Below are 22,411 nucleotides of genomic sequence, written 5' to 3' on the forward strand. Positions count from 1 at the left end.
TTTCCTCCTCTCTCCCCCTCGCATTTCTGTCCTCTTCTCCCTCCCATCTCTCTCCTCCCCACCTCTTTCCTCCTCTCTCCCCATCTCTCCTCCCCATCACTTTCCTCTCTCTCCCCATCACTTTCCTCCTCTCCCCCCTCTCCCATCTCTCTCCTCCTCCCCTCTCCCATCTCTCTCCTCCCCATCACTTTCCTCTCTCTCCCCATCACTTTCCTCCTCTCCCCCCTCTCCCATCTCTCTCCTCCCCATCACTTTCCTCTCTCTCCCCATCTCTTTCCCCCCCCTCCCATCTCTTTCCTCCTCTCCCCCCTCTCCCATCTCTTTCCTCCTCTCCCCCCTCTCCCATCTCTTTCCCCCCCCCCCCCCCCCCTCCCATCTCTCTCCTCCCTCCTCCCCCATCTCTTTCCTCCTCTCCCCCTGTCGCTGGGTGTGTCACCCACTGGCGGCAGGAGGGGGACATCCAGTGAGCTGGTCTCTGGAGCAGGGCGTTTGAACAGGTTAGTGCTGGGCTCAGAGTCAAGATGTTGTCGGGACCTGTGGCTCTCTTCTCCAGGACTTTGCAACCGGATTTGCTCAGAAACGATGTGTGTGTGTGTTTACCAAGATATAACTTGTGCGGTGATCTGTAGTGTTGACGTGGGAACGGCACATTCAGATTAACTTTTAAACACGCCCGACTGCGGTACAAAAGGTCACAGACTGAGTGCTTTGGTTGCACACGCCTTGTTTACTTTAACAAATACGAGGCTTTTCTCTGGTATAGCTGAACCTCCCCCTTGATGGCCTGCCCCGCCCCAAGAGGCTGGCTTGCTGCCTGAGCCCAACTCCCACGTTGTTTGCACTTGTCCAAGTGTCCCCTTTCTCTCTGCTTAATACAGACCCGTGTGTTCCGATCAGTCTTCAGATCAAAAAGTACAAAGTCAAGGTAGGTTCAGTGAATGTGAACCCAACCCCCTCCCCTTGGATCCTTAACTAGAACGCTATTGTGCCGGAATCAATTTTTTGACTTGTGCAATTTTTCTTTCCTCATCAGTTAGTGTGAGGGAGAATTAAAATGGCTTTACTGTGCACAGGTACACCTCAAAGTGGTCACCCAATCTACATTTGGTTTCTCCAGACTAGAGGAGACCATATGGTGAGAACTGTGTGTACATGATTTTGGAAGAAGTATGTGTGAATCGCTGCTTCACTTGGGTAAAGTGTTTGGGCCCTGGACAAAGGGAACGGAAATTGTGTGGGGTTTGGTGCAGTTGCTTGGGAAAGTGCTGTGGGGAGTTGATTGAGAAAAGGGAGGATAGGGTGAAAGGTTGTTATTCTGGCTGGAGGTCTGACTAATAGTGTTCTGCGGGGACCTGTGCTGGGGAAATCGTTTATGATTTATAGAAAGGACTTGGATGAAAACGTAGATGGGTTGGATAGTAGATTTGCAGATGACACCAATATTGGTGGAGTCCCAGACAGTGAAGAAGGCTGTCAAAGGATACAGCGTGATTTTGATGAGTTATAGATGTGGACGGAAAAATGGCGGATGGAGTTTAATCTGAACAAGGGTGAGGTGTTGCACTTTAGGAAGTTGCAAGCAGAAAGTATACAGTTAATGGCAAGACCCTTAATAGCACTTGATCTTGGGGTCCTAGCCCAGAGCCCCATGACATTACGGGTAGACCGAGTGGTAAAGACGGCTTATTGTATGTTTTTATCATTCGGGGAATTGTTTACAAAAGTCAGAAAGTCATGTTGTAGTTTTATAAAAATTGGGTTAGGTAGCATTTGGAGTATTGTGTGCAGTTGTACCCTTTATTCTTTACACTATGGACAACTTAAATGTATTCATGTCTAGTCTTTGACTGGATAGCATGCCAATAAAAGCTTTTTGCTGTATTTTGTTGCATGTGATGTAACTAAACTAAATTAGTTCTGGTCACCCCATTACATAAAGGATATAAAGGCTTTGGAGAGGGTCCAGAATATGTTCAGCCGAATGCTGCCTGGATTAGAGGATATTAGCTATAAAGAGAGATTGGACAAAGTTAGATTGTTTTCTCTGACATGTCGGAGGTTGAGGGGAGACTTAGAAGTATATAACATTTTGAGAGCATAGTACCTATTTTCCCATGGGTAGAAATGTCAAAGACAAAAGAGCATATCTATAAACTGAGGGGAAAAAGTTTCTAAGAGCTGTGTAGGATTTTTTTTTTTGAATGGTGGATGCCTGGATTATGCTGCCAGGTGGTGATGGAAACACATGATTGTGGCATTCAATGCTATTTTTGTGATGTGTGCTGGGTAACCGTGTCTAGGGAAATCCATAGATGGTCTTCTTGTACAGCAGATGGAGACTGGAGTGAAGTCCACGAAGTAGAGTGGGAGGAGGTGAGGAGTCGTTCAGCATGGAAACATGCCCTTCGGCCAACTTGTCCATACTGACCATGATGCCCATTTCAGTTATTCCCATTTGCCTGTGTTTGACTCGTATCCCATCGAACCTTTCCTATCTATGTACCTGTCCAAATGTTGTTAATTGTACCTGACTCAGCCATTTCCATTGGAAACTCAGTCCATATATGTATCACTCATTATGTGAAAAAATTGCCCCCTGTGTTTCTGAAACCTTTCCCCTCTTAGCTCAAACCTACACCCTCTATTTTTTGATTCCCCAATCCGTGCAAAAAATACATCCACATATCTATATGCCCCTCATAATTTTATAAACCTTTAAGGTCGCCTCTCAACTTCCAATGTTCCAGAGAATAAGGTGCAGCATCTCCTAACATGCTCTCCAGACCCAGTAAGATAAGATCCTCATTGATCTTTTCTACACTCTGTCCACATTAATGCCATTCTTCCAATAGCTGAGCGACCAGATCTGCATACAATACTCTTTAAATGTAGTCTCATTAACAACTTTATTGTTGCAACATGACATCCAAACACCTGTGGTAGATCCCCTGAGGAATTTTGGGAGACCATAGCATAATGATCCCAAGGACAGACTCTTGAAGCCATGTGCTTTAGGGAGTTTCCATAGGTTTGTCCCAGTAGTCAAGCCACATTGATGCCTTTACGTTCCAGGATCAAATTCTGCAAGTCATGCATTCAAGAGAGAGCTAGATAGAGCTCTTAAGGATAGCGGAGTCAGGGGGTATGGGGAGAAGGCAGGAACGGGGTACTGATTGAGAATGATCAGCCATGATCACATTGAATGGCGGTGCTGGCTCGAAGGGCCGAATGGCCTGCTCCTGCACCTATTGTCTATTGTGCCCCTGACCTGAGTTCTGGAAGGTGTTGACAGCTTCCAATGAGTATGAAATAAGATTATTCTAACTTTCAGTATCTTTAGTGAAGGACACATTTGCTTATTGTAGCCAAAACAAAATGTTCTTGTTGTCACTAATCAGTAAGAACAAAAACTTGCAAGAAATGAGACATAACATGCAGAGAGAATCGGGTACTCGCCATTAATGCTGGAACCAGATCGTCACTCCAGGTCATTGTTGGAAAGGTTAGCAAACTGAAGCTACTTTATCCAATAGCAATGTCAAAGAGGTAGATTTGAAGTAAAGCTGGAGGCTGTGGAAAGTGAGGTGGGGTGGGTGCACATTCCAGATATTGATCAACTATCATTCACAGTGGAGAAGAACAGAATTTCCAAAACAAAAAGGAAATGCAGCAAAATGGAACTGATTTACACAATTATAATGATCTAAGTAGTTCAAGAGCATAAGTGGCATCTTCTAGTTCCCATGTTGGTGCATTGATATGACGTTATATGGAGAAAGCAGAATCGGATGCAAAAAAGGCTGTTCTTTAAGTCCTTGAGCCACAACTCTTTGACTTTGACTAGTGATATCATTGGTTCCAGATTGAAACAGCTCATAAGTTCCATCTGCTCTTACTTTCGTAGGGTGTCTCTCTGACCCTTCCTATTCTCAGTTTCTTTATCTCCATCTCAGCAGCTTGCAAGCACATGGACTCCCACTGCTATCTCTACACCTTCACGACTTTAATTACGTTTTTTGAATAGGTACGGTCAATGAGCCTGTTTCCATGCTATACAAGTAACATGTAGGCTGTGGAGGGGGGGATAAATATAGTCTTCTTGGGCTTCAGCAAGCCCTCCACAGATGCTGCCTGTCCTGCTGAGTTCCCTTGGCACTTTTCTTTGCTCAAGATTCTAGTGTGTAGTGTCACAATAATACCTTTGCCTTCCTGCCACTGAGCTGATTTTGGATCTGATTTTCCCCTCATCATTGGATTTTATTTATTTGTCCAGTCTGCCCTCAATCGACTTGATCAGTAATGATCTCTTCCACAGGCCCTTGGATGCGAGAAGCCTGTCTCCTGCAATGGAAGCCAACCCAATGGAAGGATGCCATATTGGCCTACTGCGCTGGTTTGTGGCTGTAACCCAGATTCTTGGGCTGACTGCAGTAATCGTAACTGGTGTGTGGCTGGGTCACTATCAAGGAGGCTTTGCGTGGGATGGAAGTTTGCAAGAGTTCAATGTTCACCCACTGTGCATGGTGCTTGGAATGGTCTTCCTCTATGGAGATGGTGAGTACCCGATTCTCTATGCATGTTATGTCTTGGTTTGAACAAATAGATTTTGTTCAAAGTCATACTGTGCAGCTAATGAAAAGTGACATGGGTGACAGCGGCAATAATAACTCCATGCCACAGCCCATGCTGACTAACCTATCGATGAAAGAAAGAGTAACACAAGTCTATACTCCTGCCCTGCAGCTTGTCTGGACACTTATTGCAAGTACACTGGCAGACAGTCAGGAAGAGAACTTTATTGGAGGTCAGAAGAATGTGGAATCTGAAGAAGCGCCCCAACCCAAAACATTGCCTATCTATTTTCTCTGGGGATGCTGCCTGACCCACTGAGTTAATCCAGCGTTTTGTCTTATCTTTACTGGAGGTCATATTTTGTTTTCAAGTCCCCTGACTATGGTGGACATTCTTATGATGGCGGACGGTATTCTCACCACCTGGAAATCAGAATCATATGGAGAATTCAGCACGGTAACTAGTCGTTCAGTCCACTGTCTGCGCCTCCTATTTATACTAAGCCCACCGCTCCAACATTCATGTCTGAAGAGTGAAGAAGATCCCGGCTCAAAACACCACCTATTAATTTCCTCCGCAGATGTTGCCTGACCCACTGAGTTAATCTGGCACTTTGTGTTTTGCTACATTAATCCCATTCTATTCTCCGCACAACCCCAGCAACTCCCCCCAGATTCTATCCCACACCTACACACTGGCTAATTAACCAAATAATCAGCAAGCCATTGGGACATTAAAAGAAAATGGAGCCCCTCGGCGAATTGCAAGAACGTGCAAACTTCCGGCAGGCAAAACCCGAGGGTGGGATTGAACCCGGGTCACTGGAGCTGTGAGGCAGTAGCTCCACCAGCTGTGCCACTGTCCTTATTTGTATACTAAGTATTTACTTTGTATTTAATATAAGGTATCACAAAAAGCTGGAGTAACTCAGCGGATCAGGCAGCATCTCAGGAGAGAAGGAATGGGTGACGTTTCGGGTCGAGACCCTTCTTCAGACTCTTGTTGAGACCTTCAAAAAAAAAGGTTACTCCAGTTTTTTGTGATACCTTTGATTTATACCAGCTTCTGCAGTTATTTTCCTACACAACTTGTATTTAATATAGTTAATTTTTAAATTCATATTTGTTTAAAATCCTTTCAAGGACCTTCAGAATCAGACGTATTTTGGAAGAATAAGATGTGAGGCATTTGCTGCAATGATTGAGTGGATTGTAAATAGGCTGGGAGTTGAGGAACCTCTCAAGGTAGATTTGGAATGGAGAATGTGAACAGTTTGGGTGGCAAGTGTGGGAATGACTTTGCGAGGAGTTGGTGAATTGGGTTACTTGCTGAGATTCAAAGTAGGGAACAAGGCTTAATTTCTATGATCTTGATTATCGATTGTCAGTACTTTTGATGGTGAAATCAATTGGTCATTCTGAATGGGGCTTGCTGCTTTCTGGAACTTTGCTTGTTTTCCCCATATCCCTGTGAAATACTTGATGGCCCCATCAATTGTCAGAGCATGAATGTAAAACTAAAAGGGTACTGTTAGAAAGGAAATTTTACTTCAGAATTTGCGTTCCTTTTCAAGTCCCCTGACCATGGTGGATATTCTTGCACTGGAGAGGAGTGGACTGTTCTGCACCAGATTCCAGGTGGTCCATAAGGTCGTCAGGTTCTATCCATCAATGCCGGATACCCTTGGCGGATCAGGCAGCATCTATGGGGAGAGAACCGGAGTCAATGTGTCAGTTTGATTATCCTTTAGTTAGTTGGTCGTCAACCTGAAGCATTGATTGTGTCCGTCTATTTAACTTGCAGAGGTTGTCTGTTTTGTTTCAGATTTGCAGCACCTGCAGATTTTGCTTCCATTTCTGTGAATCCACAGCTGGGCCAGTTGCTAGTTATTATTCCAAACAAGAGAAGGAGACCTGTCCCATTAGTCAACAGTTCCAAAATACTACAAGTTGCAAAGTCAGAGTAGGGGCAAACAGATAAGGCTAAAGTGGAGTTTGCAGGAAACACATGAGTTAGGAGTTGGCGTGAGAAGGGGAAGTGACTGTTATTCGACAGAATTGTTTGTCCCTGGAGTTTTCTCAATAAGAGATGTATTCATTGAAAAATTATGAAATAGTTCTTTACCACCATTACCACCAATGTACTATCATACCTTTCTAATCTAATTCCCAAATCCGCCTTGGCTAATTTGTTCCTCAGACTAATGTATTTGATCTTAATTCTTGAACTTTAAAGTTAGAGTATACTCTGATCACATCTCCTTAGATCATTGTTTTTTCATAATATTGCCAATTAACCCTGTTCTACCAAACTAGACAGGATTTAAGTGTTCTTCGATCTTCTGGATTGACATGATGTATGCATTTCTATCAACTCGTATTCCAAAGTATTTTGACATTTTGATTTGCCCAGTTTAATGCAATTGCACTGCTCAATGCTAATTCTATTATAATTAACTGGGCTGGTTTTAACTCTAAATTAAGGCTTCATTTGATTGCCTTTGTAGATCTATTATGAAGACCCATAAACTACTGACAACTTTATGTGCCCTATTACATTACTTCCACTCACTGATATGATTTTCTGATTTTCGTTTCTGCCTAATTTATTTTGCACGTCCACCCTTCCTACTGTTATTATTGGACGCACTCTTTCCTCTCCTATCAGTCCTCAGGAAGCCAAGTGCACTGGAAGATTTCCACGCTGTAACCTGTAGCCACGCCTTCATAATACTATTGGATCAAAACCATTTAAGTTTATGCTGTGAGTTCTATTGTGTTAGAGGGTGTGTGCATTGAGATAAAGTGTTTTACATTTTAACTTTCAACATTTGATATTCACTGGCGATTAAATTCAGTGTCCTAGTAATTCGATCACGTCCTGGTGTGGATTGCCACTGTAATCGTTTCAGGAAATTTGAGGTGCAGTACCTGTAATAAATCACTCCCACCCCCCCCCAGTCAGCAGGCAATGCTTGCTTAGTGTGCGGCAGGATGAAACTGTCACAGTGTCTCTCCCATTGAGAACTCTGAGCTAGCCACTGGCCTACTTGCTCAGCACGCGTACAATTTACATGGCGTTCTGTGAACAGGTCCCAGCCTGCATGGGCATATACCAAATATGACCCTTTTCATGTATTTGCTTGCCAGCTCTCTCTTAGTATCTAATTAAAGTACCTTGAGTGAGCACTCACAACAGTGAGGCCTACGTCTCTTGCTGTCACTCTTTCTTGCTGTCACTGTCAGTTTATCTTTGTGCTAATCACAGCATCATAATAGGCATAGACAGTACAGCACAGCGCATTAATAGGCCCTTTGGCTCCCAGTGTCTGTACTGAACATGATGCCAGGTTAAACAAATCTCATCTGCCTGGATCTGATTCCATATCCCTCCTTTCCCAGCAAATCCATGTGCCTATCTAAAAATCTCCTGTGCCACTATCATATCACATTCCACCACCTACCCTGACAGCGTGTTCCAGGCACTTGTTGCACTCTGTGTAAAAAAATTAATTAAAAAAAAATCTTGCCCAGCACACATCCTTAAATGTTGCCCTCCGCCCCTCAAAGCAATGCCCTCTGGTCTTTGACATTACCTCTGTGTGTCTACCCTATCCATACCTATCATAATTTTATATACTTCTATCATTTCTCCCTTCAATCTTCGACTCTCCAGACAACAACAATCCAAGTTTGTCCATCCTCTCCGTTTGGGCTAATACCCACTAATCCAAGTAGCGCTCTGGTAAACCTCTTCTGCATCACCTTCAAAACCTCTACTTCCTTCCAGTAAGGGGGCAAACATGAACTGCGCACAATGCCCCAAATGCAGCTTTACCAAAATCTAATGAAGCTATCAATGTGATTCGCTGTCTCTTATACTCAATGACCTGACCAATGAAGGAGGTATACCATGTCACCTTTACCACTATGTCCATTTGTTACCATTTTCAAGGAGTTATGAACTTCAACCCCAAAATCCCTCTGCACATCAATGCTGTTAAGGGCCTTGCCATTAATTATATATTTTACATTTGGCATCTCATAGTATGGCCTCCCATTTGCTCGGATTAAACTCCACCTACCATTTCTCCGCTCATTTCTGATCTGTATCCCGTTGTATACTTTGATAGCATTCCTCAAAGACCATGACGACATCAATCTTGGTGTCATCTGCCAACTTACTAGCCAGCCCATCTACATTTCTGTGTGTGTCTAAGTCAACCTATCATGGGGAATTTTATCAAATGCCTTACTAATATCCGTGTTGACAACATCCACCACACTACCCTTATCGATCACCTTCGTCACCTCAAAGAAAAACTTGATCAAGTTAATAAGATACGACCTACCATGTACAAAGATGAGCTGACTGTCCCTGATGACCCCATTCTCTTCCAAAGTGCGACATAATGTCTCCTGGCTGGTTCCAATAATTGTCAATCATTAATTGACAAAACTTATTTGGTGTTGCATGAGACTGGGGAACTGTGTTGGCATTTACAGGAATCCTGTTTTAATACTTGCACCAATGTGAAGTATTTGGAAACCAAATACTTCACATTGGAAACCAAACAGTCAATAAGTACCGACTGCAATAGTCATACTGCTTTAGAGAAAATTGTCATCTTGTCTTCACCTTCCTAATGTTGTAGGAAGTAAAAATTGATGTTGGAGGCAAAAAGGAATGTTAAAAAAGAAAACAAAGTAATGGGTCAAAGAGTCGTCAGCTGAAAAGGTGGGATGATTTTGTGGGATTGCAGCTTTCTAGTAGTTTCCTAGTGCTGGGTTAATTGATCTGAGTCTTCCACCTCACACCTTTTGACTAAGATTAGGAATTCCTAATCCCTCCAAGCTCCATACTCCAGAATTCAGATCCACATTCAGGGACAGCTTCTTCCCAGCTGTTATCAGACAACTGAACAGTCTTTCCATCAACTAGATCTTGGTCCTGACCTCCCTTCTACATCGTTGGAGACCTTTGAACTATCTTTTATCAGACTTCGATGTTATATCTTGCGACAAATGTTGTACCTTTATCTGGTATCTGTGCACTGTGGATGACTTGACTGTATTCATGTAGTCTTTTCTTTGACTGAATAACACGCAAAGCAATGTTTTTTACTGTATCTCGGCTTACGTGGCAATAGAGGAAAACCAATACCAATCTTCGTCCGACCTCCCTGATGCCATTTGTCTGATAACATTTCTTTGAAGCTCCTTGGAACATTTTGCTACTTTAAAAGTGCAATATGTCTGCAACGAACTGTTAGTGTAAGCTGTGCCCCGCTGAGTGAGGGAGGATCAGGCTGTGATACTAAGCTTTGAGTAGAATTGGTCAGATTGTTTGACAGCAGACACCAATCATCTCATTGGATATCTACCATGATCATGTCAACGTTACAATACACAACCCACATTCTGCCTACACACTGGGACCCCATGAATAAACCCAAGCAGGGCTAGATTCCCTCCATAGACGCTGCCTGACCCACTGAGTTCCAGCATCTGCATGACATGTTTGTTAATATGAAGTGTCTGCTAAACCAGACCAAGTCTGGTACTGCCTTGGGGCTGTTGCTTTTAATGAGGTTTCCATGCATTATAGGGATGGTAAATGAGCTATTAGATGGCTTGGTGTGCTTACTGTGAAAGGCATCTGGACATTAGAAATAGGAAATCAGATCAGCTTACAGCCTCAAGCTTGGTGAGTTCAATTTAAAGCAAGGTATTTTGATGTGTGATCAGTATAATTGCGCTTTTCCTTTCATATCCCAAGGATAAACACAAATCAAATCACCGTAGCACTCACTCAGATATGGCCTGTTGTGCAGGAGGTGGACCGGATGGAATTGCAAATCTGTACATCAGAACTGAGCAGAATTTTGAGAAGGGCCCTTTGTGACTTGAGAGCATTCCCTGCATTAATCAAAGGTGGCCTTCCTTTGGAGCCATGCATCAGAACAAGTTACCTCAAATGTAGCCAACCCAATCTCCCCAACTCCTGCTTTCACTCAGAACACAATGCAAGCAATCATAGTGAAAGCAGTGTAGCAAGGAACTGCAGATGTTGGTCTATACCAAAGATGGACACAAAATGCTGGAGTAACTCAGCGCGTCAGGCAGCATCTCTGGAGGAAAGGATTAGACTATGCTTTGGGTCAGAACTCTTATAGAGTAGGTAAGGGAAGTCAAAATTAAGATCGTTGATGTCCCGCCGGCAGTTAGAAATGAAAAGGTCTAGAGAGGGCAACCTAAACTAAACTAATCTAAACTCCGGAGAGAGTTGTGAGATAGAGGCTGGTAAGTGATGAGTAGAATTAGATAAGGAGGGGATGATCGACAGACAGAACTAGGTGGGTTTAGGTGTATTATTGTCACGTGTACCGAGGTGCAGTGAAATGCTTTTGTTGGCGGTGCTATTCAATAAATAGGATAATACTGCACGTGAATGCAATCACTCTAAACTGATGGGCAAAGGGTGCAGAGAAGAGAAATATAGAGAGTGCAAAATATAGCTCTCAGCATTGTACCTACCACAACAGCTCTAGAGAAAAAGGAAAAGTCCAATGTCCGCAGAGGTAGGTTGAAGAATCGGGACTGAACCCTCGCTTGGGCGGTGGGGGGGGAGTAAGAAAAAAACAAAGTGGCCTGGTGAGGATGTGATGTGGGAAAATACAGGGTTTGAGGGGTTTGAGTTGCCTGAAGTTGTAAGGGTCAATGTTCATACCACTGGAAAAATGTGTTCTTTCCAAACACTCACCTGTCCATTTAGTTTTGTTCACCTGTCCCCTGCTCCAATTGGTTCTATTTGCCCATCATCCCCACCCTATTTGGTTCCATCTACCAGGCTCCCCCCCCTGACTGAGGAGAAAAGGGCCTGGTGACACAGTTTTAAATAAGAGAACGTTTGTGCATTCTCCCTGTGGCCGCATGGGTTTTCTCCAGGTGCTCTAGTTTCCTTCCACATCCAAAAACCATGCTGGTCTGAAGGTTAATTGGTCTCTGTAAATTGCCCCTAGTTTGTAAGGAGGGGGTGACATAGTATTTTAGACATTGATTGCAACATATTTTAGACACATCATGGAGAGCAGAGCCACTGGAGAGACTGAGGGAACAACATTACGACTATTGGCCAGACCCAGGCTTCCCTTTGATGCTTCTCCACAAATACAAATCATGAATATGTCAGCAACGCTGCAACCACATCACAATCTCTGAACATTGCTGCTAACTTAATGTCTCTCCTGCAGCAATTCTGGTCTTCAGGACACTCAGAAACGAGAGTAAAATGACAGCCAAGATCCTGCATGCATGCATCCAACTGCTTGCTCTTGTGGCTATCATAGTAGGTAAGTCAAGCATGGCAGAGGTACGTAGTTGCATGCAATGACCGCAAGAGAGCACCTTGAAAATGGGAGCATTCACCAGTGCAGTGAGAGAGAGGGAGGCTCGAGGGGGAAGTAGTGGTGGGGGGGGGGGTGAAGGGAGAAAATGCAGGGAGGAAGGTGGGGAGAAAAGTACTGGGAAGAGGGAATGTTTTCTAAACAAGTGACTCTTTTGTGAATGGTAGCAAATTAATTTGTGCCTGATTTTATCTTTTTGGTCCCCTAATCTGGATCCTTAAAGGGCCTGAATTAAAACACTTTATGTTGTAGGATAAAATGAAAAAGGACACCCAAAGTGCTGGAGTAACACAGCGGGTCAGGCAGCATCTCAGGGGAACATAGATATTCTCCAGAGATGCTGCCTGACCCACTGTGTTACTCTCGCGTTTTGTCTTTTTTTGCAAACCAGCACCTGTAGTTCCTTGTATTGTAGGGTGATTGGGATCAGGATCTGGGACTGAGATAAACTTTTTATGGTGACTGATTTACTTGTAATGGAGGATGGTACCTGGACCCTGTCCAAACACTCAGAGAAGACTGGATTGTAGAGCACTCTGATTGGAAACCTGGTCTGGAGCATTATTGGGAATCAGTGGTTGCCCATGATGGAGGCGACTGGGGTCTGTGATTTGACCCTGACCTATGTTTCTGAGGTTAGTGGTTTGTTCCCAATGGGTGACTGGGATTAGTGGTTGAGCTAGATGGGGGTTGGCTTGAGTCTGTGGTTTGACCCTGGCGGGGGTGACCGGGGTCAGTGGTTCTGATGGCGACCAAGACATGGGCTCAGTTGTTCACTGCAAGTGCTCTTTGTGTTTTTTCCACTTCTAGGTACGGTGGCTGTGTTTGATTTTCACAAAGCGCAGAATATCCCCCAGATGTACAGCCTTCACAGCTGGTGTGGCCTCTCAACCATTATTCTCTTCTGTTTGCAGGTAGGTGTCCTTCAATGGACTACCCTGTCCCCTGAGGCGTTCCCCCTCAGAAGCTCCAACCTAAGAGGGATTCCCTTGAAATTAACTACCCCTCCTCTAAAAGTGCTTGGGATTGAGGCCGAGAGAGAAACCTCTGAACTCTCACCGGTAAACTTGTTAGGAAATAGCGTTTCGCGACGTTATCTTTAATACCTCAGAAACCATGTTAAGTTGGCAGTGTGATTATTAACTGTTTTTTAAGGTGGGTGGTCTACTTGTAATGTCTACCTCATGTGAGACCTGACAAACTGAGTTCTGAAAGCCTAACTGTATGTTTAAACGTGTAAATAGTTGACGACTTATGAGAGTTTGTTTCTGTTGTAACTGCAAAGCAGTGCAATGTACATAGTGTGAAGGAAATCTTTAAGCACTGCATTAGGTAGAGCTCTGATACAATCCTGTACAGTTCCAGAGCCATTGTGTGAGGTTGTAAATTCTGGTTGCAAGTTACATGAAATGGCTAACGATAGTGGGACGAGACTGATTAAAGATATTGACTTTCCAGTGGGCAAGTTTAACCTTCAGATTGCACTCAAAACTCTTACCATCTGAACATGAAGGCAATTTTCATACATGGCACAGTAAGCTGGAAGGCTGGATAAGTAAGTGCAAGAATATCAATGCATACAGCTCCCCCCCACCCTCCAGCCCCCTATTCATCTCACCCCCCCCACTCCCATCCCAAGACACTGAAAAAAACACTTTCACCAGAATGACTGCAGCAGCTCAAGGATGTTTCTCATCCCCAACTCCCAATGTCAATAATGTCTGGTATTATTAACAATAAAAGGAAAATAGAGCAACTACTAAAATCCATGCATATATATATATATATATATATATATATATATATATTTAACATATTGTGGAGGGGCAGGCACATAGTTGTGGGAATACATGGAGCTTCAAAACAACTTCTTGTGGAGGGGACAGATAGGATTAGGACACTAAACCAAAGGTAAACACTGTCCATTGTATGACAATAACCAGGTGAAGGCAATAGAAACAAGCCACTTTTGCTTCAGTCTGAAGAAGGGTCTCGACCCGAAACGTCACCCATTCCTTCTCTCCCGAGATGCTGCCTGACCTGCTGAGTTACTCCAGCATTTTGTGAATAAATCGATTTGTACCAGCATCTGCAGTTATTTTCTTATTCTTTTGCTTCCTCTGTGACAGCCTCTGACCACAGATTTGAGGAATTATTTATAACATGTTTGTTGTGATAAGTCAGTATTAATTTGAAATATAAAATGTCTTTTATTGATCGTTTTTGCAGTGGGTTATGGGACTGACATTCTTCCTGCTACCTGTCATGACCTATTCATTACGAGCTATCTACCTCCCCTGTCACGTGTACTTTGGAATGGGGCTCTTTATTCTGGCCATTGGGACCTGTCTGACTGGGATCACAGAGAAGCTGCTGTTCTCCATCAGGTAAGAGTCTGGGGAGGCGATGGGGTTATTGGCAACACCTTGGCCAAATGAGGTAGGAGCCGCAGGTAGGGCTGAGCTCAGTGTTGTAATTCCCCTCAGGGCCACTGTTTAGATGGGAGGAATTTAACCCGAACTCCTCAATAATAATGAATGCAAAGTTTCCCAAAAACCCACCCTAGGAAGTGCCATCCAACAGGCAGCAGGAGGTCAGGACACTAACACTATCCCTGGAACTCCTCTCTGGGTGGGAGCTCTCTGTTCCCTGGTGTTGTTCCCAAGGTGTGGGCTTCCTATGGCCCTTGGTTCCCACAAGTAGCGCCTCTTCAGAAAGGCACATTAGAAACTGTAAAATGGAAAGTTCCTCATTTGTACAAAAGATATGTATCGAATTTGATTTAACTTAAAATAGAAACTGGTTCTCATGTGACTGTGACTGGACTGGATGTATTCCTGCACTGTGGCCACAGCCAGCTGTGAATTGAGCTCCAGAAACTCGACAATGACACACTTGTTGATTGAATAATACAGCATGGAACCAGGCCCTTTAGCCCATCGAGTCCACTCTGACCAACGATTACCCGCTCACTCGAGTTCTATGTAATCCCCCTTTCACATCCACAACCTACACATTAGGGTGATTTGCAGGGGTCAGTTAACCTACAACCCTGCACGTCTGGAATGTGGGAGGAAACTGGAGGAAACCTACGCGGTCACAGTGAATATATGCAAACTCCACATAGACAGTACCAGAGGTCAGGATCGAACCTGGGTCTCTGGTGCTTTGAGGCAGCAGCTCCACCAGCTGTACTGTGCCACAAAATGTTGGGTACATCCATTCTCTGATGCAGGGTTGGAGCTGTTTGCCCTGTTTGTTTAATATAGGTTTTCAGAGTAATGCATTCCTTGTTCCTTCGTGGCCAGTCTGGAGTTGCAGCTGTCGGTGAGGGTGGGAGTGGGAGGTGTGGGAAAACTGATGTCCTCACTTGCACCTCTGTTTTTATTTTCTACATGTTAGTTTCCCACGATTTTAAGATGAGTTTAACTCTTTCTCTTACAGTAAAACATACTCCAAGTATGATCCCCAGGGGATCCTGGCTAATGTCCTCGGCATGTTGCTGGTTTCCTTTGGATTTGTGGTGGGCTACATCTTGAGCCGGGACGAGTGGAAGCGGGGGGCGAGCCCCGAGGAGGAAGCCCTGTCCATGCACTTCAAGACCCTGACTGAAGGAGAGAGTCCTGACTCACGGGAACAGTGAAGGTCAACGTTCAGATCCGAAGCACCAAGTAACATTGTGGCAGTGTGGTGTTTGCTGTGTGAGTGTGTGAGCCCAAATGGAAAAGGCAGCAGGTCGGTTCATGTCCGTTGTCTGGTGGTTCATAATGTCAAATTGCTTACCAAATGCCAAGTTGTCCAGGACACCCGCAGTAGATTGCCACTAGGGTCACTGGATGGGGCAGAAATCCTTTGGGTCTGAGTCCTGACCACATCCAGATCTCTCCCTGCTTGGCCAGCCATCCACCCTGCTCCCTATCTTCATCCAGCTCCCAGCAGGCATGCACCATGCCACCAACAATGATCCTGAGTGTCACCATGCCACCAGTGTTGTGAAGGAGATGGTCAGGGTGTGTTCATGATGCCAGGCTTGGGGCAGGACATTAAGTTGGTGGTGGAGCTTTTCTCCCTCCCGATCTTACTCGGAGACCGATTGGCCTTCGACACTTTGCGTCCTTTTGTGCTTTTCCAGCATCTGCAGTTCCCTGTTTCACATGGAGTAACTTAGCAGGTCAGGCAGCATCTCTGGAGAACATGGATAGGAAGGGACATGGCTAAGAAGTCCCTTAGGAAGGGACTCGACCTACGATGTCACCTATCCATGTTCTCCAGAGATGCTGCATGACCTGCTGAGTTACTCCAGCACTTTGTTTCCTCTTTTGCCCAAGGGAGGCTTGACTTTGAACATCTTCCCACAGATTAACCAATTACATGATCCAAGGCAATTTGGGCTCCTCTGAGGCGGTGAAATGCACCATATTGATCTAAGACTGATGCAAGTGACACACTCTGCAAGAGGCTCATCGCTGGGACAAATGTCTCATCAGACTGCCTGGGCACCCTCCTGTGGGAGCCAGGGCTGGTTTCCCTATCACTGATCTCAATGGCATGTCAAGACCTGGCATCCAGCCCTGTTCTCAAGCACAGTCCTGATCAGTGTGAAGGGCGAGGACACATGGTCAACCACTGAGTGAATGAAACAGCTTGCCCAGACCCCACTGACAACTGCATCAGCTCAGCTGGCTCCCTGCTCACCAGCCTCCTGCCGAGAGAGAGGGATGACACACCTCCAACTCAACGTTTCCTCGGAGACCCTGCTGAGCCCCGGAGTCTCTCCCTCCGGCATATCCCCTGCCTCGCTGGTCTATCAACACTGGAGAGGTCACTGAACAGTCCTTATGTTGATGACACCAGCTGAAAGTGACAGCTCCCCTGTAAATTGGCTCTTCAACTTGAGATCTTAATTCCTTTTCACACTCTCTAAGTATTCAAAACTCTAAAATAACTTCACACGAGTTAAACCAAGAGCCCATCAAGCAATGTAGTTATCGCTGAAAGAAGGATTCATAGCTGAGGGTCCCAACGCCACCAACTCTTTGACCAGATGAAGTGAATGGACACAAAATGCTGGCGTTATTCAGCAGGTCAGGCAGCATCTCTGGAGAAAAGGAATTGGTGATGTTTTGGGTCAAGACCCTTCTTCAGACTGAGAAGTGAATGAACTTTCCACTTAGTTACCAATCTAGTAATCAGTGGCCAGGCAACATACTCCCATAGAGGCTTTGTCATACAGCATGGAACAGGCCATTCAGCCCACTGTCTGTGCTGGCAATCAACCACCCCTTTATATCCAACCATTATACTCCACATTCCTATCCACTCCTCTCAGATTCTCCCAAAAGGAGTAAATTGCATAACTAATCGCCCTACTAAACTTCTCAAATCAGAGGAGGGGGGAGGGGGGGGGGAAGAAATCATGTAATCATGTTGTTTAAGAAATGCCCGCCCAATTGTGGGGTATTGAGCTTTATTAGCACCCTGTCAATTTCCCTGATCCTGTTTCTTGTGGGTGCTCAGGGGTGGGAAAACAGGAAGGAATGGGAAAGGGTGATGTAGTGGCTGCTGGGAAGCGGGGGTGGACATGGATGGGTGTCTTCTGTGGGAATGGACAAATGGCATCGGAAGCAAGAAGGTCTGTTTGTGTCTGCACTCCTGTGGGCACAACATCACTCAGTATAGTGCCCTTCATAATGTTTGGGACAAAGACCCATCATTTATTTATTTGCCTCTGTACTCCACAGTTTGAGATTTGCAATAGAAAAAATCACATGTGGTTAAAGTGCACTTTATCAGATTTTAATAAAGGCCATTTTTATACATTTTGGTTTCACCATGTAGAAATTACAGCAGTGTTTATACATAGTCCCCCCCCATTTCAGCGCACCATAATGTTTGAAACACTGCAATGTCATGTAAATAAAAGTAGTCATGTTTAATATTTTGTTGTATATCCTTTGCATGCAATGACTCCTTGAAGTCTGCGATTCATGGACATCACCAGTTGCTGGGTGTCTTCTCTGGTGATGCTCTGCCAGGCCTGTATTGCAGCCATCTTTAGCTAATGCTTGTTTTGGGGGCTAGTCCCCTTCAGTTTTCTCTTCAGCATATAAAAAGCATGTTCAATTGGGTTCAGATCGGGTGATTGACTTGGCCACTCAAGAATTGACCATTTTTTTAGCTTTGAAAATCTCCTTTGTTGCTTTAGCAGAATGTTTGGAATCATTGTCTTGCTGTAGAATGAACTGCCGGCCAATGAGTTTTGAGGTATTTGTTAACTTGAGCAGTTAGGATTTGTCTATACACTTCAGAATTCATTATGCTACTACCATCAGCAGTTGTATCATCAATGAAGATAAGTGAGCCAATACCTTCAGCAGCCATACATGCCCAGGCCATAACACCCCACCACTGTGTTTCACAGATGAGGTGGTATGCTTTGGATCTTGGGCATTTCCTTCTCTCCTCCATACTTTGCTCTTGCCATCTCTAATATAAGTTAATCGTCTCATCTGTCCACAAGACCTTTTTCCAGAACTGTGGTTGCTGTTTTAAGTACTTCTTGGCAAACTGTAACCTGGCTATCCTATTTTTGCGGCTAACCAGTGGTTTGCATCTTGCAGTGTAGCCTCTGTATTTCTGTTCATGAAGTCTTCTGCAGATAGTGGTTATTGACAAATCCACACCTGACTCCTGAAGAGTGTTTCTGATCTGTCAGACAGGTGATAGGGGATTTTTCTTTATTAGAGAATTCTTCTGTCATCAGCTGTGGAGGTCTTCCTTGGCCTGCCAGTCCCTATGCGATTAGTAAGCTCACCAGTGCTCTCTTTCTTCTAAATGATGTTCCAAACAGTTGATTTTGGTAAACCTAAAGGGCCTGTCCCAGTTAGACGAATTTAAGGCGACTAGGCTGTCGCCGCATGTTCGCCATGGGTGTCGCGGGCATGATCGCGAGGAGTCTTCAATGCGTTGTAGCGGATCTCGGCGCGTCGCTGAAAAAGTTACCTGTCCGAAATTCTTCGGTGACAGCTGGCTTGTCGCCAAGTATCGTAGCTTATTGCGGGCACTGTCGCATGCTGTCCCCAGGTTTGTTAGGTTGTCGCTGGTACTGAGGATGGATGAATTTCATTGTCAACTACCAACGTCAACTGGAGGAGACAGGTACCGGGATCAGGAGACGACAAGGTCTGACAGGAACTGTCAAACCCGTTTTGACGGCTGATAGAAGTGCAGCTGCAACAGCCAGCTGTGGAATGGGGGTGGAGACCGCGATGCTGTCTCTCCTCCGTTATAATTGAATAAGTTGCAGTTTAGTGGCACTAGTAATTGGACGATTTAAAACAATAGAGCGATTATTATCGAATGCTTAACTACATAAACTTGCTTTCAGTCAATAACTATTTGGTCAAATGATTCTGTTCTGGTATCCTGATAAACTGCCGACCGTACTGTAACGGCAGGGGATTGTTGAGTGATGGTGTGACACCGGCAGAGTGGCTTCTTTTGTGGTTTAACAATTAGTAATTAGAATAGCAGAGAGTTGTCTCTGGTCAGGGACCTTCGTACATTCACCCTGCCTTAAGATGCTGATTTAAACCGAAGATAGACACAAAAAGCTGGAGCAACTCATCTTTCATTCATTTGTTCCTTACCAATGTCCAGGGATCTCTCGTTTCCCCTCTCCCCTGACTCAGTCTGAAGAAAGGGTCTCGACCCCAAACGTCACCCATTCCTTCTCTCCAGAGATGCTGCCTGTCCCACTGAGTTACTCCAGCTTTTTAGTGTCTATTTTCTTCGACCTGACTGCAGCAGGTTACAAGGAATCGGATCTCCCAACAGTGGGGGGAAGAGTAGCTGTGGGATTTTCAGCGGGACTGGATAAGTAAAAGATGTTGGTACCGGGGAGGCTGATACAAAGACAGTGGGGACAACATATTGGCAGTCGGGTTCTCGCTGACTTTCGGAAAAGTCCCAGATGTCATGTTAAAACCAGATTCCAAGTCTCCCACGGGAACGCATTGGTTCTGCTGGAGGTTCACTGAAAAACCCTTGTGGCAGATGCATTTAGAAGCACGTAATACTAAAATTAAGAAAAGGCATTTGAAGATACCAGAAGATAGTTTTGTTTAACCAATTTATTTACTGTCAGGACATTTGACAGGTAGATTGGAGGCGACAGTTTGACGGTCAGGTAAGCGTGGGAATTTTGCGATGTTCCCGAAGACGGCGTAATCTCTTAGCCAGGTGCTAGTTTCACAAAAAAAGTAACTTGTATCGACCTGATTCGGCATTGTCGTGGTCATTGTCGTAGACATTGTCGTAGGGGTAAAAAAAAATCGGCGATCTGCTACGACTTTGACAGTCGCCTTAAAAATCGCATAACTGGGACAGGCCCTTAAGGTTTGGCAGTTTTATTCATGTTTCTCAGTCTCATAACGGCTTCTTTGACTTTCATTGGCACAACTTTGGTCCTCATATTGATAAACAGCAATACAAGTTTCCAAAGGCGATGGAAAGACTAGAGGAAAGACTTGGTGCTGAGAGCTCTTTTATATCTGCATTAAGGAGGCAAATAAACACACCTGAGCAATTACAAACACCCATGAAGCCATGTGTCCCAAACATTATGGTACCCTGAAATGGTGGCACTATGCATAAACACAGCTGTATTTCTACATGGTGAAACCAAAATGTATAAAATCTGACAATGTGCACTTTAACCAACCACATGGGATTTTTGTTCTATTATAAATCTCAAATTGTGGAATACAGAGGCAAATAAATAAATAAATAATGTCCCAAACATCATGGAGGGCACTGTATTTAATTTAATTTCTGTATTATTTGTGTTTGCACTATTTTTTTCTTTAGAGGAGCAAGATTAACCAACTCCGTCCCCAAGAATCTAACAGCCCATTGCACATCCACTGGGTAAAATGATTTTTGACTGATTCCAGGTACCACACCAGTGAATCTTGCATCCATTGTGCTTATACTGCTTTTGTGTCAGATATGTTATTCAACAGAGTCCTTTGCTGAGTTTTGGAAATATTGAAGACATTCCCATTAGTCTGATCTAGTCGGAAATTTTCCTGGCAGTTTTCACAAGACTCCTGAAATCAACTATCCCATTCCCCTCCTTGGTCATCAGCCAAATCCATCACATCTTGGGCGTCCCAGGCCAAGATGACCTCTCAAGCAGCTGATGAGAGAAATCTTGACTATTTCAAAACTGCCCGTCTCCAATATTTATATGTTAATCTTGAGTAGGACGATCGGCCCTTCGAGCCAGCACCTCCAATCAATATGTTCATGGTTTATCATCCAAAATCAGTACCCTGTTCTTGCTTTCTCCCAATATCCCTTGATTCTGTTTGCCACAAGAGCTAATTACATCAATCCCTTTTCAATTGTCCCACATCTCCACTTTAATCTAAGCAAGCACTCTGGGATTTGATGAGCAGTGTGGAGGGAGCTTTATGCTGCCAGTGCCCTGTATTCACTGTTTCCAATGTTAGTTTTGTTTCTATTGATCTATCGGTAACTATCTCAATGCTCTGGGAGTACTTGATAGGACAGTATCGAGGGAACTCTACGATATCTCACACAACTGGTAACTCATTGAGGCAATTACCGATAGATCAATATAAACAAAAATAACACTGGAAACAGTGAAAATACAGGACACTGTCAGCAAGCCAAGCCACAGCTGTGGAGACAACAGTCTCCTTCAAACTCAGGAGCATCTTCAAAGCAGCTGGGATTTTAAGGCCAAATTTCCCACTCCCTTCACAGACCCTGCCTGACCTACCAAGTGATTATTGCACTGACTAGGGCTTTTAAACATTTTTACATGGTCCTAATTGTCCAATTCGTGCATTTTTAGAAAATGCTAATACTGGTGAGATTCCTGGCTTTGGAAGCAGCGAATACACAGTAGAGATGAGAGTTTCAACACTTCACTCCTGCCTTCATAACCCATAGAAATCCCTCACCCTGGGAAAGTACCAAGGGATTTCATAGGCAATGCGTCTACTTTTATTTTAAGTATGTGACAGAAAGAAGGTGCCATGCAGGAGTCAACAGACTAAAGAAACTGGTCTCCAAATATTTGTCTGCTCATTTTAGTTGAATGGTTTCATCCAGACATGTGTCTGTGTGTCTGTTGGTTTAAAGCTTATTTGTGCACTTTGTTCTGTGTAATATGGTTATATTATTAAATAAATGTTGCATCAAGATTATATCGGTGTGCTGTGTGTTCCTCTTGGCTTGGTTAAAGCCTTTTATCTGGATACTGCATAGCCTTAGGGTGCTCTATGTGACTGAGTCATTGCTGTGAGTGACGGTACAAAACATGGGACCTGATGTTATCACGTCCTTCACACTGACGTTTCTGCAACAGTTTAAAAAATAAAGTACAGGAGGAAGTCAGCAGGT

The 22,411-nt window shown here is 44.3% G+C and overlaps 1 protein-coding gene across 3 annotated transcripts; it reads left to right on the plus strand.

The window, feature by feature from the left end:
• The first annotated feature begins 375 nt into the window (after positions 1 to 375).
• On the plus strand, positions 376 to 22,176 carry cyb561 (cytochrome b561). Of its 3 annotated transcripts, XM_078424561.1 has the most exons (7): positions 376 to 497; positions 879 to 925; positions 4,316 to 4,554; positions 11,825 to 11,923; positions 12,788 to 12,891; positions 14,207 to 14,364; positions 15,422 to 22,176. In XM_078424561.1, the coding sequence occupies exons 3-7, from the start codon at positions 4,347 to 4,349 to the stop codon at positions 15,618 to 15,620; spliced, it is 768 nt and encodes a 255-aa protein (XP_078280687.1). In that variant the 5' UTR covers positions 376 to 497; positions 879 to 925; positions 4,316 to 4,346; the 3' UTR covers positions 15,621 to 22,176. The 3 variants fall into 3 exon arrangements, with proteins under 3 accessions (XP_078280687.1, XP_078280686.1, XP_078280685.1); XM_078424560.1 differs by lacking the exon at positions 879 to 925; XM_078424559.1 differs by lacking the exon at positions 376 to 497 and having other exon boundaries at positions 689 to 925.
• The last annotated feature ends 235 nt before the right edge of the window (positions 22,177 to 22,411 follow it).

Source organism: Rhinoraja longicauda, chromosome 29, assembly GCF_053455715.1.
Source record: "Rhinoraja longicauda isolate Sanriku21f chromosome 29, sRhiLon1.1, whole genome shotgun sequence".
In the NCBI taxonomy this organism is placed as follows: Eukaryota; Metazoa; Chordata; class Chondrichthyes; order Rajiformes; family Arhynchobatidae; genus Rhinoraja; species Rhinoraja longicauda.

Bases quoted from the DNA above. Each gene is read 5' to 3' on its own strand.
- cyb561 (XM_078424561.1), top strand. From the start codon at position 4,347: ATGGAAGCCAACCCAATGGAAGGATGCCATATTGGCCTACTGCGCTGG. The intron at 4,555-11,824 runs GTGAGTACCCGA...TCTCTCCTGCAG, and splicing joins GGTCTTCCTCTATGGAGATG to CAATTCTGGTCTTCAGGACA. The intron at 12,892-14,206 runs GTAGGTGTCCTT...TCGTTTTTGCAG, and splicing joins TTATTCTCTTCTGTTTGCAG to TGGGTTATGGGACTGACATT.